The following is a 17183-nucleotide window of genomic DNA, read 5'->3' as shown; positions in this document are numbered from 1 at the left end:
TCACTACAGAGATAGATATTTACTGTTGTAATTTATATATTTTCTTGGATAAGATAATGGAGCTGTACAGCCATATTACATTAATGCCAGAGATTTTACAGAACAAAATATAAGATTTACAGAACAGAGAAAAACATTTTTATCTACAACGTGACTAGACGTATGGACAATTCATCTTGTAGCTATATGCGAAAGAGTATTTCTTAGTTGTCAATGGAACAGATATAATAATACTCTTCTCACGTCTTCCTTTACTGACAAAATGACCAGAACTGTTTCAGTTCACACTGAGATCAATACGAGCTGGGTTTCGTGACGTCACGTGGCCAGTCACGCAGACTGAAAGCGAACGTCAATGAAAAGATGCTTTTGTATGGTTAACTATTCAACAATTATCATTACACACCATTTGCCAATATGTGAAATTGCATGTAATTCTCTAAAATGTAAAGATGTACGTCATTTTTCAACATTCAAGATTAAACATCATTAAAAATTTTGAGGAAGCATTTCATACTACAATGTACAAAAATGTCACTTCTGGTTTTAAGATCGAAAGCTATTTTCCGAGAAAAAGTTTATTTCATGTTCTCTCAAGTATAAAAAGATTCTCCAAATTTTAAGGCATTTTAAAATATTTGAAGTCAATCTTTAACATACAAACTTACGTATCATTTGTTTTGTTGAACACCGACTTCCCAAATGAAACTGTGAGCATTATATTTCAACACCTGAAGTTGCTTTAAATGTGTGATATTTAATATTTAACGCTTTATCAAGCTGCTTTACTCTTGTGTTATATGTAAGACTTAACTCTTCCTGAAGTTGCTTTACTTGTCTGTTATGTAATATTTAACGCTTCCCGAAGTTGCTGTACTTGTCTGATACGTAATATTCAAAGCTTTCTAAAGTTGCTTTACTTGTCTGATATCTAATATATAACGTTTCCTAAAGTTGCTTTATTTGTTTGATATTTAATATTTAACGCTTTTTGAAGATGCTTTACTTGTCTGATACGTAATATTTAACTGATCCTGAAATTGCGTTACTTGTCTGATATCTAATATATAACATTCGTGGTTTTAATTGTCTGAAAAGTAATATTTTACGCTGACTGAAGTTGCTTTACTTTTGTGATACGTAATACTTAACGCTTCCTAAAGTTACTTTACATGTCTGATATTTAATATTTAACACTTCCTAAAGTTTCTTTACTAGTTTGATGTGTAATATCTAACACTTCCTGAAGTTGGTTTTCTCTTCTCTAATATGCAATATTTAACTCTTCCTAAAGTTACTTTACACTTGTATGATATGTAATATTTAACGATTCCTGAAGTTTTTTATTTATGAAATATGTAATTTTAACGCTTTCTAAATTTCTATTATTTGTTTATTTTATCACATTACTCTTCTATGATGTGTAATATTTAATACTTCGTGAAGTTGGTTTACTTGTCTGATATGTAATATTTAACTCTTCCTGGAATTGCTTTACTTTTCTCTGATATGTAATATTTAATACTTCGTGAAGTTAACTTTCTTGTCTGAAATGTAATATCTAACGCTTCCTGAAGTTGCTTTACTTGTCCGATACTTGATATTTAAAGTTTGGTACACTTGCTTCACCTGTCTGATATGTAGTATTTAACGCTTCTTGAAGTTGATTTACTCTTCTCTGATGTGTAATGTTTAATGCTTCATGAAGTTGTGTTACTTTTCTTATATGTAACATTTAACTCTTCCAAGAATTGATTTACTTGTCTAATATGTAATATTTAACACTTTTTAAAGTTCCTTTACTTGTCTTATATCTAATATTTAACTCTTCCTGAACTTGAAATTTAGGAAGCGTTGAATATTATACATCAGAAAAGTAAAGCAACTTTAAAAAGCGTTAAATTTTAAATATCAGACAAGTAAAGCAAACTAAAAAAGCGTTAAATATTACATCTCAGAGAAGTAAAGGATCTTGAGGAAGCTGTAAGTGTTACACATCAGAAAGTAAAGCAACTGCGGAAAGCGTCAAATATCAGATATCACATAAGAGTAGAGCAATATCTAAATATTTCTAAAGTTCCTTTACTTTTCTCATATGTAATATTAACTCATCCTGAAGTTGCCTTTGTCTTGTCTGGTATGTAATATTTAACTCTTTCTGGAAGTGCCTTACTCTTGTATGATATATAATATTTAACCCTTTTTGAAGTTGATTTTGTCTTCTCTGATATGTGATATTTAACGTTTCTTGAAGCTGCTTCACTTGTCTGGTATGTGACATTTTAAGCTTCCTGAAGTTGCTTAACTTGTCTGATATGTATTACGTAACTCTTCCTAAGATCCTTTACTCGTCTGATATGTAATATTTAACGTTTTTAAAATTGCTTTACTTCTCTAATATGTAGTATTTAACACTTCCTGAACTTCCTCTACTCTTGTCTGACATGTATTATTTGACGCTTCTGGCAGTTTCTTTACTTGAGTGATACGTAATATTTAACGCTCCCTGGCTTTACTTTTCTGATATGCATTATTTAACGATACCTGAAGTTTCTTTATTTGTCTGATATGTTATATTTAACGCTTCCCGAAGTTTGTTTTTGTTTTTACTTTTCCGATATGTAATATATAAAGCTTGCTACACTTCCTTCATTTGTCTGATATATAATATTTAACGCTTCCTAAAGTTGCTTTCGTTGTCTGATATGTAATATTTAGATCTTTCTCAACTTGCTTTACTCTAGTCTGATACGTAATACATAACTCTTCCTGAAGTTGCTTTACTTGTATGGTATTTAATATTTAAAGCTTGCCTCAGTTGCTTTACCTATCTGATATGTTATATGAAACTCTTTCTGCCTTTAGTTGTCTAATATGTAATATATAGCACTTCGTGAAGATGCTTTACTCTCTTCTTCCCGCAGTTCCTTTATTTCTCTGATATATAATATTTAACGATTTCTGGCTCTACTTGTCTGATGTGTCTGAGGTGATTTATTTGTTTGATATATAATATTTAACGCTTACCAAAGTTGCTTTATTTTTCTAATATGTAATATTAACGCTTCCTAAAGTTTCTTTACTTGTCTGATATATAATTTTTAACACTTCCTTGAGATGCTTTATGTAATATTTTTTTTCTCATTTCGACGTTGCTTTGCTCTCGTCTGATATGTAATATTCAACTCTTCCTGGAATTACTTTAGTCTAGTCTGATATGTAATATTTAACGCTTCCTGAAGTGGCTTTATTTATTTGATATGTAATATTTAACACTTCCTAAAGTTGCTTCCTTTTCCGATATGTGATATTTAACGCTTTTAGCAGTTCCTTTACTTCTTTGGTATGTAGTATTTAACTCTTCCTGGCTTTACCTGTCTCACATGTGATATTTAATTCTTCCTGAAGTTGCTTTACTCTTATCAGATCTGTAATATTTAACGCTTCCTGAAGTGGCTTTATTTATTTGATATGTAATATTTAACACTTCCTAAAGTTGCTTCCTTTTCCGATATGTAATATTTAACGCTTTTAGCAGTTCCTTTACTTCTTTGGTATGTAGTATTTAACTCTTCCTGGCTTTACCTGTCTCACATGTGATATTTAATTCTTCCTGAAGTTGCTTTACTCTTATCAGATTTGTAATATTTAATTAATTTTGAAGTTAATTTACTTTTGTGTGATATGCAATATTTAAATATTCCTGAAGTTGCTTTACTCTCTTCTGATATGTAATATGTAAGGCTTTCAGCAGTTTTTTATTTGTCTGATATGTAATATTTAACGCTTTAGAAAATTGCTTTACTTTTGTGGTAAGTAATATTTTACGCTTCCTGAAGTTGCTTTACTTGTCTGATATGTAATATTTAACTTTTCCTGAAGTTGGTTTACTCTTGTCTGACGTATAATATTTAAGTCTTCCTGATGTTGGTTTAGTCTTGTTTCATATGTAATATTTAACGTTATATATCACTTTTGATACTGCTAACCACAATGAGTAGGGTGACAATACAGTTCTAGTCATGTCAAAATACTGCAGTTTCTGTACCACTTTCATACCTAAGAAAAGTGCAATGTATTTTTTAATATACACATTAAGCAATTTTAAACAATCATTGCGTATATTTTGAGCTGTAATAAATCTATCGTGGATTACTTGGGGCTCAAGGTTTGAAAGACACATCCTTGGGAGTGCAAGCTGGAAGTGGACACACAGTGGTTTTTGAATTACAGTTGACGTAATTAGTGAATAGCTTTCTGCTGCCCCTTTGGCTAGGCTTTATCGATGTCCTATGTCTCTACCGTGTTCAAAATATACAGATTACAAGTCCCACCCGAACTCATCTCCACATAGGTATCGCTACTGTGCTCTCTGATAGTTCAAGTTCAGACCAACTTCACTGGAATGGAAGATATTACATTAAAATTGAATACTTAATAAGGTAAGAAATAATCTTTCACGTGAGGGGACGAAGAGGAACCATAACGTTCCTGACCACCCCAGTTAATTCTTCAGACTTCTCTCTCTCTAAACTAAACCCCTGCCAAGTTTGTTTGCGTTTACACAAACACTTTCCATACGTCGTGCTCTACACTTATGTCTCCACAACAGGTAGTTACCGTCCATTCTACAACGTTTCATCATGAATACTCTGCCTAAAAAATGTATCAAAGGATATCATTCTCCTATTTCTTTTAATTACTTCTTTACTGTTTTGTGTTAAAGAAATTCAACATACAAATAAAATAAAGTAATATCATAAAGGATAGAATATAGTTAATGTTTAGAAAACAAAATATAAAGTATAAGTTCTCCCTCTTATTACACGAGACACATGAAGCATCCGCAACCCCAAGACCTAAACTATACTTTTTTGAATTAATATTAAACTTAAGACACTACACTAAATCTAGTATTTGTTTAAAAGACACAAAGTAAATAATATTCAGTGGATTTAAAGATAACTGTGCCGTCTCAGAACTTCAATAACTTGGATAACTTAGCCATTTGAATATACCGGGCAAGCTCCCAAACTTCGGCAAAATTCATTATTAGGCACTTCGAAATAACTTCATTACGACATTAACATCTAACATTATAGACTGTTAAGTGAAATTAAAATTAGATGTTTAACAGATGAACTCGTATCGTTCAGCTATTGTTTAACTTTGTTAATCAGTAATATCTCTTTCATATCTAAGCTTTTCATATTATGCGTTCCAGTGACTTAATTATCTTGATTTATATAATGTTTTTTGTTATTCACTGGAGTCTTGTTTTTCAAAATATTTATAATACTATGTTCTTCTGAAGATAAAACCCGTGAATGTGAAGCCTTAGCATTAGGTCAGAAAGTTCATCTTCTCATGACACGCTCGGAAAATATTTTTCAGATATATCTTAGAATTTGGTTAACAACAAATTCAGCTAGAACGTAAAAGTTCATTATTTTAAGTACATATTTTCTGTTTAGAATTAATGGGGGTATTTTTACTTTTTTAAAAAATAGCCTTCTTCAATGTGGTCTACGAGTTGATGTACGTTACTGTGTTTAAGATTGAATCTTTTAAATGTCTGAAGATGGTGAGTAAACACAATGACGTACACCAACTTGTAGACCACATTGAAAAGGCTATTTTTTGAAACCTAAAAATACACCTAATAATTCTAAACAAAGAATATGTACTTAAAACGATCAACCTTTGCGTTCCAACTGAATTTTAGAAAAACAAAACTCAAGAGTATGTCTTGTGTGCATGTTTTCTTATAGCAAAACCACATTGAGCCCACCGAGGGTAATCACACATCTGATTTTAACGTTGTAAATCCGTAGATATACCGCTGTACTAGAAGTAAAAATAGGTTTTATGGCTTAAAAATTCAGTATTGAATTTCCCGCGGTGGAGAGACTTCAGATATTCTACAACTTTTTATATTATTGCTTGCACTTAGTTATCATACAAGTAAGATAATTATGATGGTTGGTATATTTCACACATAATGTCTGACTATTTATAGAAGCATATTGTTTAAAATACACATCGACGAAAGAATATCTGTTTTGTGTAATACTTTCTTTATATAGTTTCTTTCCGTTACTTTTTTTTATATCCAAATATGTCTAAATGTACCTGTTATATTTAACACCCTAGTTTAAACCACTGACTGAAAAAAAAAAAAAAACTGTCGTCGTTCTGTTTTACATTTTTACTTAAGTGTAAACTCTGAGGTGTTTCTTCTCACGGTAAATGAGTATTTTTTATAGTTGTGTCGTTTATAAAATATTGTTTAGTATTTCAGGAAAATTGTTTTTATCTTTACTGGAGAATTCATTACTTTTTTCTTGCATGTACACTAACATCCATTAAGTAATGTTTAAGCACAGCACAAATTATTTAGGCCTTTTTGACTTTGGGTGATAATATTCTAAACCTGTTGTTAGTGACATCCTTTGATCAAACACTGATTTTTGTTTCTATTTTGATCTTCGTCTAACTATATCACGTGCTTGGATGAACGTTTTCTTAGCTGATGGTATACAGCGATAAATAAGTAAGTTAGGTACATTAAGAAACGAAGTTTACATTTCACTTCTGACTATAATAGATGAAAATTCAAATTACTTTTATTATTTTCACGTAAAGAGCTATAAATTTACAAGTTGCCTTAGTCATAACGTTATCTACATGTTTTCATTATCGATATAACACGGACATTAATAATGTTTAAAGAAAAATTACTTTCACAAAGTGCAATCCATAAATACAAGGTTATCACAGGGAAGATGTTTACCATACAACTTAACTAACGTTTCAACTAAATTAATTTAAACGTACATCTTTATCCTGCAATAAATGATGTTTAGTTCAAATATTGAACCAAATGACCAGACCAGTTGGTTATCTGTAGCTCAAACATCCAATCCAACTACCAGGCCAGTTAGTTAGTTAGCCCAAATGTCCAGTCAAATAACAACTAGTTATTTGTATCTCAAAACATTCATTCAAACTTCAATCGGTTATGTATATCTCAAATTTTCAGTCAAACTACCACTGAAACTGGTTATATATAGCTCAAACATTCAGTAATATTACATCTGGTTATTTGTAGCTCAAATATCCAATCGAACTACCAGTTCAGCTGGTTGATATTATTTAATTTACATATTAATTCAAACTACATCTGGTAATCTATAATTCATACACCCAGTCAAACTCTCAGTTTAGCTATTTACTTATTTCATATATCCATTCAAACTGTTATCTATGTTGAAACAACCAATTAAAGTGCGAATTTCTGTGACTGTCTAGCTCAAATATTCAGGCAAACTATTACTTCAGTTGGATATCCAAAGTTCAGTACAACTTAATATCAAACCGAAGATTCTGAAGAGACTTCAGTCTAACCAATACTAAACTCCAAAATTCAATAGAGCTAACAGTCTCGTTAATTATCAAATTCTAACGATGCTGGGGCCCGGCATGGCCAAGCGTGTTAAGGCGTGCGACTCGTAATCTGAGGGTCGCGGGTTCGCATCCCCGTCGCGCCAAACATGCTAGCCCTTTCAGCCGTGGGGGCGTTATAATGTGACGGTCAATCCCACTATTCGTTGGTAAAAGAGTAGCCCAAGAGTTGGCGGTGGGTGGTGATGACTTCCCTCTAGTCTTACACTACTAAATTAGGGACGGCTAGCACAGATAGCCCTCGAGTAGCTTTGTGCAAAATTAAAACAAACAAACAAACTAACTAAAGATGCTGTAAGTCTTTATGAACATATATCTCAAATATCTAGTTTTATATTATTTTTAAAGATCCAACCAGAATATTTCAAGTAAGATACTGTCGGATAAGTAAAGAAATCGTATACTATACAGCCAATTACAAAACTGACTTTAGTGATAATTTATGCAAAATAAGATGTTCTCCTACATTAAAATATTTAAGTTTAATTTATCTGTATTATTTCAATGTATGATTGATGGGCACGTTTATAATTTTAAAATGAAATAAAAAGTTAAAATATAACTTTTATTGTACAGAAGTCAAATATATTTGTTAAAATCGTCAAGCGGCTATTTACAACCACTCTTCATGGCTTCTATATGTTATTTCCAGGAAATACGCATGGCATTTTTTGTATTATTTACTTTCCACATAATTAAATGACTTGTCATGTTCTTTGATTCGCCTATGTTCGGAAATTACCGGTAAGTAGCTGAATTCCCCGAAACTAGCACAATATAGCCACATGTGGTAAATATAAAAATAAGATACACCTGTCATTTAGTTTTTGCTCATATACATGATTTTACTTATAGAAAAAATAATTGCGAAGTATTGATTTATTGTCGTTTAATAAAACACGAGACTTTGTTGTTGTGACGATAAATATTGCCGTTTGTTAGTCACAGTGAGCATTATGTACATATAATAACAGGCTTGTTCAATGTTGACAGAGTATCATACAAAAGCCAAAGAATATTTTCCTTTTTCAAATGTAAAGAGTAACCGTTGTACGTAAGAGCTCACGTTCGTAATATTGTTTTAAAAATAGTTACCTCTTTTCTGACTTTATACTTTGAGGTTAATACATTACTTTTTGCATGTAGCGTGAAGTAGAACATCATATTAAGTATCTCGTGCATTTTGAAAGTGAGGTGAAACAATTCGTAATGGCCATGTCAAATAACATTATAAAAAGTATTATTTCCTACATGTACATACACATATACATGTATATATATATATATATAGAGAGAGAGAGAGAGAAGATCTACGACTTTTAACCTTTACTAATGATTTCAAATAAGTTAATATTATGTTACAGCGGTGTCCAACAGTTTTTCATAAACGCCAAAATTGTGGATAATGTGTTAACATTTTCACCATAAGATAAACATTAACTGTGTTTTTTAGATATAAAGGAGTAGAAAACACACAATAATGTTTTAAATTAATTATTGGTAGAATTAATTATATTTTAAAAAATAGATGGTAGAATTCGCCACGGGTCAATAACTTTCGCCACATGTGGTGAGTGGCAAACGTGTTGGACAACGTGGTTTTATTACCATATAAACTGTACTGAAGTGTATATTAAGTTTATGGACTTTCAACATAAAATCCATTGTTTAATTTTCTGAAGTTGACGAAACCTAAATATCCGGTTATGTAACATTGCGTTATTCATTTGGGTTATGATTGTTTTCATGAATTTGATTGAGCTCAAAAACAAATATGACTCCATAACTAATTTTAACCTGTACTGTGAGAGAAAACAAACTTTAAGATAATTTTAAATTCAATACGTACTCTATACAATAAACTACAAAAATACAGATAAAAATATGGCTAAAAGAAAAGTTGGATCGTTTCAGTGTAAATAGTCGCAATATTTTCCCTTTAATCCCATTCTTAATTAGTTTGATTTATAAACAGTAGTGTTACGAATTCTCGGAAGTTCCAGAAAATAAAAGAAAGAGAATGTTCAGAGAGACAGGCTGACCGTACCATACTTTTTGTAAACCAAATATAAGAATACCTCGATTACACTTTAAGAAGTGAAGGTTCGTTAACAAAGTTATTGTTCGGACAGAAGATGTGATCTTATCTAATAAGCTTAAGTTCCGCATCGGAAATAATTGTTTGAAAGATTGTTTATTCTTGAAGACAATGTTCGCCTTTGAAAAACGCTCGGGTTATGGAGTTTAATGTTTACCTTTACTGATTTTTTAAACGTACGCATTTTTCGATCATCGAAAATTAATTTTAAATTTAGTGACGTAACATTTGATAACAGATTAAAAATATGTTTAATGTGATAATAAAATCAACGTTGTTTTAGTGAACGTTAACTTATAATAATTATACGCATTATTACTAATACATAACGTGAATAATTATTTTTTGTAAAATACATTAAGACGTAGCATTTCAAATATATTAGGAATATTTCGGCACAATCCAAACTCAATCCAAAATACTGCAAAATTTCACAGGTTTTTATTATAAGAATATTATATGTCCTTGACACGACTTACCTACGTCATCCACGAGGATATAATTTTCCTTTTCCATTGATAGAGCACATTTCACTGTCACACGTCCCGTGCTCTAAGTTGAGCTATCATTGTTGACTTCCTTTTTTCTTTCATTCACGTAAAGGGGCTCAGGAACAATGGATGCAGATACAAAGGGACGAAGAGCACAACGGTTGCCGAGTCTTCGGCTAGTTAACGGCCGTATTAGCTGTGGGACACCCTCAGAAGAAGAGATTCGTTCACCAAGTAGACTGCACAAAGAAGAATCTATCAAAATCAGTGTTGAAAACACAGACTCGCTGACAACTGCCGCCGGAGATGATGATTCAGCTCTTGTTAACGACATTATAATGTCTGAAACGAATTTTAAAGATGGGCGATCCAGCACTGGGAGAGGAGGCACAAATAAGGATGGCAGTAATGAAAAGGACGATGATAGTCTATATGGAACACCCAAGGAAGAACTGGCCCCAGTGCTGGCGGAAGCTAAGGCCTCGTTTATGCGAAATCAATTGGAGGCCCTTTTTCAGCCCTCCGATAACAAGCTCGCTATGAAACTGTTTGGAAGTAAGAAAGCCCTTATGAAAGAACGGATCAGGCAGAAAGCTGCAGGACACTGGATTATTCACCCATGCTCCACATTCAGGTAAAGTACATTAACTTACAAACTAACCCTCACTATAGCACATAACGCTTAATTAAAAGTTGTGTTCTTTTTTTCTTCAAACAAATTCAAAAACTTTGATGAATTAGCAGTGTATAATATTGTGTTTGTCATTATTTGCTCTTAAGTTTTGATTTTGTCTTAGAATGAAATGCAAAATAAACCTTGTATTTATGAAGTATGATATAGTTAATGTTAGCGTTATATGAGATGTAATAAAGTATTAATGAAGTGTAAGAATATAAACCTGACATTTATGAATTAGATGAAAGACTGAATGTTAACACAATACGAGATGTAACACTACTAATTTCGACTTTTTGAATAGTGTAAGAATATAAACTGAGAGTTAAAGACAAAAAACAATAAGTAAAGGTACTCTTCTTATTGTAAACTTGGACAGATATAATTTTAACATACAAGAATGAACAATATGACGTAACAATATTTTTCAGCTACATTAATAATAAATTCTAACAGAGTAAATACTACTCTATTAACTGTTTACCTTTTCACATAGGTTTGTTTGTATACACGTAGCTTTAACAATATAAGTTCAGTGATAAAGTATCGACCAAGAGAAAACATCTGGGATAACTAAAATAAGATACATCTTGAAGTTTTATGCAACGAAATGTAGAATGTGCGACAGATATTATGATAATTTTTAAAAAGTAATTAATGTAGTATAATATCATCAACAAACAATTCACTTTTCTTCCATTTAAACTGATTCCAGTGTTATATATTTAATGTGACGTATTTGAGTGCGAAACTCAGAAAGTCAGACACTTGTTACAAACACAGTAAACAAATATACCGAACTTGTCTACGTGTGATGCGAAATTCAGAAAGTTAAAGACGCTTGGTATAAACACAGTAAAAGAATATATCAAATTTGGCTTCTTATCTGATCAAAACTTAAATATCTTGTCAAGAGAAACTGAGTAGCAGAGTATAATACTTAGAGTCGATTTATGTAGAATATAGGACTTGATCACCAGATGCTATACATAAGATACCAAATGTATAATATTGTCTCATTGAAACAGTCGTTTGAAAACAATTTTGGTGAGTATGAGAATAATTAAATGTTTACACCAAGATTTCTTCCTACATGTAAATTGTGAATTAAACTAACTATCGATTCATATGTAACCTCGCCTTGAAAAAAAAACAACACAAATAAAGCTAAAACGGTAAATAAGAAATGAACTACGAAATGTAATTTGGAGGAAGTGACATTTTAAAATTAAAATTCATTGAGATTAAGTTTGAAAAAATATGTTATATTCTACATTTTAAAATGGAGTAGCAATATTGACTTTCTGAAATTCTTAATTATTCTTCATCATAAATCGCCCACGGGGTTAGTTATAAGTTAACAAACTTGCAACAACAGTATTTGGTATTCGAATTCGTAGGATACTCAAAGCGTTTGTTTGTTTTTGAATTTCGCACAAAGCTATTCGAGGGCTATCTGTGCTAGCCGTCCCTAATTTAGCAGTGTAAGACTAGAGGGAAGGCAGCTAGTCATTACCACCCACCGCCAACTTTTGGGCTGCTCATTTACAAACGAATAGTGGGATTGACAGTAGCATTATAACGCTACCCACGGCTGATAGGGCGAGCATATTTGGTTCGACGAGGATTCGAACCCGCGACCCTCAGATTACGAGATCGCACGCCTTAACACGCTTGGCCATGCCGGGCCTACTCAAAACGCATATAACTAAAGGAACAAACAAACAGTGTATCTAATTGGTGGTAATCTTACTGCGTTTTAAGAAACGTCGAACAAAACATGACAAGTTCTGAACTTTCTACGAATATGTTATTTCATGCAGGTTGAGTGCCTCCCACTAACTGCAGCCTACGTATTGGTCCTCATAGGAAGAGTATATAAACTTGAGGACAAATTATTTTTATGTTTAGGTATAACATTTTTTAGCAATAAGAAATAGTTGGGGTTTTTTTACAATATGCTTTAAAGTGCACTAAATAACATTTAATTTCAAGCAAAATATGAAGTCCACCTAATACTAAAACTATTTGTACACGTTTCGGTTATCGTCCCTGTAACGCATTTACTGTTATATGTTTATTTTAACACCTACATTTGTTTCAGTTTGATGCATGTGACATATATTATTGGATATGTATTCTCTAAATTTGTAGAAAATTCTCAAGAGCAAGAATCAACAGAGTGTCTTCGAATATTATTGAACGTTCAAGAATCTCGTCTAATTGGTATTGAAGCTACCCGAGAGACAGTTATAAATTATTGTTGATTAATTACAGTCAGTATACTATAAGTCTCAGAAGCTATAATTGTTGTTAACGCTTATTAATTGGAAAACTACCGAATTTGAATTTGTTTATAGATTTCGAACATCACAAACTCTTTAACTTCAGTGAATTAACATTGGACGTTAGTATTTATACTAGGACATTGAATACCTTTGTTGGTTAAAAGCCAACTTATAAGCGCCGTGAGGCTAAACAAGCTAACAATGGGATTAGTATACACAAACAAACAGTACATTAATATTTCAATGGCAACAAAACAACTCTTTACTGAACTTATTCTGTGAATACTGTATTATCTAGTCTTTATATCGTAAGATTCAACCTGAATTTTATGATCAGTTTTATAAGAAATTTGCTGACAGATTTTACAAACCTTAAGGCCATTACAATTATATTGGATTGGTATAAAGAGTGTTATTAGGCTTCAATGTTAATGTCTTTTACTGAAAACAGTGCTCTCGGCCCGGCATGGGTTAATTATTTTATTACTTTTATTCCCTTTGGACCCGGCATGGCCAGGTGGTTAAGGCGTTTGAGTCGTAATCCGAGGGTCGCGGGTTCAAATCCCGGTCGCAACAAACATGCTCGCCCTTTCAGCCGTGGGGCGTTATAATGTCACGGTCAATCCCACTATTCGTTGGTAAAAGAGTAGCCCAAGAGTTGGCGGTGGGTGGAGATGACTAGCTGCTTTCTCTCTAGTCTTACACTACTAAATTAGGGACTGCTGGCGCAGATAGCCCTCGAACAAACAGCGCTCTCGAGTCTAATGTATCGTTTGTCTTAATTCTCAAGTGCTTGCTTGATGAAATGAAAGTGGCTTCAAGTATTTCAAATCCTCTTGTTTCAAGGATGAAATAGCACATGTATAATAGTTGTTAATGAACAATCCACCTGTGAGTTAAGATTGTTATAATACTAAACTCTTAGGAGTTTAAATATCGGTTCGTTTTGACACTGCTTCGCATAATTTTCTTTTTATGAAAAATAAATAACTTCAGGATTATTTTGTTATTGATAACGCAAAGGAGCTTTTAGATTATTTTATGAGTCAAATTTAAACAACCATTTTTTTTAATAGTTTGTATATGTTTTTGCATTGTGTTTAATAAGTTCATACATGATGCTGGGATTGAGCTACACTATTGGGTTTTCTCTACTGACATAATAACCTATGTACTGCTCATAAGATGTTAATTTTCCAGGAAAGTTAACGACTAATGTTTTAACATAAATGGAGTTTGTAATACATTTTATTCCTTTGCATTTTTCTATCACTACGTGCTGCTGTATTATCTAACAATGACTTTTATTTTAAAACGGAAACTAAACCGCAAAACTGTTGTAAATGTGCCCAGTCGTCAGATAGTGCATGATTTGACACAACGAAATGGACTGTTAAAACCTGTTGACGCTTCAAAATCCTTTTAATATAACTTATTCCAGGCTATAAATGTGTAGAAGATACAATGCTTGGTTAGCTAGTTGGCTAATAAATGGAATGAAGTTTAATAAATATATTATTAAGTCGGAAAATAAGCAAATCACTGATCTACATATCTGTTAGACCGACAAGGACCTGATTATGAGCTCTCACTGGACATTGGAGCCGTTGTTTTGTTGTAGGTGTAACTGTTAAATTCCAATATTCTCTCATATAAGAAAAGCCCAAGATGTTCGTCGCGGGATCTGTTGTTTATCTGCCTTTCTTCTATTTGAAAAATTCTGAAACAAACAAAATTCAATTACTCTTTAGATTAGGTTTGGTTTGTTTGGAATTAAGCACAATGGGTATTTCTGTACTCTACTCACCACTGATATCGAATCCCGGTTTCTAGCAGTGTGAGTGCGTAGACTTACCGCTGTTCCACTGGTGGAGTTTTTTTTTTAAATTAAGCAAAGCAAACTTAAATGATAGTTGTAATTGAGAGATATTTTAAGATATACACTTTAATTTAACTTTAGGTCAATTGGTTCAACAAACTAGAAAAGGAACTTAGTGTGGCAACCCAATAAGATAAATAATAGAAAGTTTTCAATTTCGCGCAAAGCTACACGAGGGCTATCTTCTATAACTATCAATAACTTTACATTCTAAGACTAGGGGGAAAGCAGCTAGTTATCATCATCCACCGCCAGCTCTTAGGCTATTATTTTACCAACGAATTTTAGAATTCACCGGGACATTACAACTTCCTACGGCTGAGAAGAAAAGCATATTTGGTGTGTCATGGATTCGAACCAGCGCCCCTTAAATTACGAGTCAAGTTCTCTAACCACGTCGCTATGACGGGCACTCAAAAGAAAAAGAAAAAAAGGAAGATCCATTGGATTCCATTAATATATACATTGTATTCTTAAGACGGCCGGCATGGGTATTAAAACTTTAATTAAAACAATGTACAGAGCAACGTTGTTCTCTACTTTAATTTAGTTAAAGTTTATTACTCATACCAGCCATCTTGAGAATACATTTTTACTTCAGTGGGTTTCTCGTCATTACTAATTAATATATCTATTGTATAATTTCTTAAAATTTTAATCTTTTTTTTTCTTCTGGGTGCCTTTAATTTAGATCACTTGATGAGGGTTTCAGAGGAAGACAGTTGTTGATTATCCATTCAAATGACAAAAATAATTTTTTAATAAAAGAAAAACATGGAATTTTATGACTTAACACATTACAAAAGGTCATATATATATACTGAAACTGATTGGTTACACTTAAATCACGTTAATCAAGAAGGATCTATTTTCAGCCTATATATCAGTGAAAAAAATTTTGTGTTGAATAGTTGACTTCAAATGGAGATGTTAGGTTTTCTCTTAACGATTTTTGAAAATACTCTTCACTTTCTTTCTCATTTCTTTTCACAGAAAGTTCATAACTTTTGTAACTCTGATCAGAAATACTATAATTGATGTAAAACGTTTTTTACGAATATTTATCCAAAATATTCACCAAATTATATATAAACTCATCTTTGCCTGTTAAATCAGGATGAAGACAAAAATATCCTATTTATCTTTATTTTTCTTGTTATTTGTTTAAATGTTGAGCATCATTACTTGTAATAATTCTATTTCTCTTTACGTTTTTTGTTATTTGTTTAAATGTAGAGCATTATTGCTGTTAATAACTCTGATTTAAATGGGTACTGATATTCCTTGATGTCAACTCCCCATACTTGTGCATGTACATCTGATCTTTGAAGAATATATGTCAATGCTAGTGGATCATATTAACTCGGAAATAATAATAATAACACTTTGAACATCGTCATAATACTGCTCTAAGCGTCAGTAAGATTAATTTTGTTACACGTTCTATTATTACCACCTTAATTATGCATTTAAGTTCTTCCTACAACTGGATCTAGTATTGTTGCCAAAGAACTCCAATGTTACTTAAGTGTCACTTGTTCTGTAGAACGTTTACAATATTTTAACAGTTATATTGTTCTGTATTTGTAATATTTGTTTTACATCACAGTAAAACTGATAATAATGTAAATTACATCAATCTTGTGTATTAAAACATAAAAGTAAGGCTTTCTTTATTTGTTTTATTTAGTTTACAAACTTACCTTCAGTTTTAGCAACTGCATTCATATGTTTAATTGACTAATTATCCACAAGATCACTGTGGAATAAAAAAAGAGTGTCAGACAATTCTGAAATATCATCCTCTGAAGACGTTTTTGTCATTTGTTTTTGGCTTAATTTCTTAGCCTGAACTAGAGTCACAGTACGCGAGGGAAACACATCTTGATGAACGTCATCCTTAAATGAAACAATAATCAGCTCGCTGACCATTTTGGGTTTGGTAACAACTTTTCCCCCACCCAAGGCATTTCCTAACAATAATGACACACAACAAATGTACCGAAACTAGGTTCTGATGTTAAATAAACGTTATGAAGAGGAACATTTGTCAAAGACACAGAACCGACAAACACAAAAGGTCTAAATTTTTCCCTGTTTGTATCAGCTTTAATATCATTGTCCATATCAACATCGAGTGATCTGTAGAAGCTACGTCCGTATGTGCACATGAACGTATTGGGTGTTGCCACCTTTTTTTCCTTTTCAAACACCAGTAATCAAACATAAGAAACCAGGTTTTTACAAAAATGGCAGACAGACCTTAATAGTTTTGACAAAATTTTGT

The 17183-nt window shown here is 32.1% G+C and overlaps 1 protein-coding gene across 3 annotated transcripts in view; it reads left to right on the top strand.

Annotated features, from left to right (window-relative positions):
• The window catches only part of LOC143229191 (potassium/sodium hyperpolarization-activated cyclic nucleotide-gated channel 2-like), a 70050-nt gene that overhangs the window by 13631 nt on the left and 39236 nt on the right, over positions 1 to 17183 (top strand). For all 3 annotated transcript variants that reach the window (XM_076461155.1, XM_076461153.1, XM_076461154.1), the window contains exon 2: positions 10166 to 10687. In XM_076461155.1, coding sequence (XP_076317270.1) covers positions 10166 to 10687 — 522 coding nt within the window. The remainder of the gene's footprint in view (positions 1 to 10165; positions 10688 to 17183) is intronic.

This window comes from Tachypleus tridentatus, chromosome 10, assembly GCF_004210375.1.
Source record: "Tachypleus tridentatus isolate NWPU-2018 chromosome 10, ASM421037v1, whole genome shotgun sequence".
NCBI classification, from domain to species: domain Eukaryota; kingdom Metazoa; phylum Arthropoda; class Merostomata; order Xiphosura; family Limulidae; genus Tachypleus; species Tachypleus tridentatus.
Note: the sequence above shows the minus strand (reverse complement) of the source record. Positions and strands in the feature narration are given on the sequence as shown.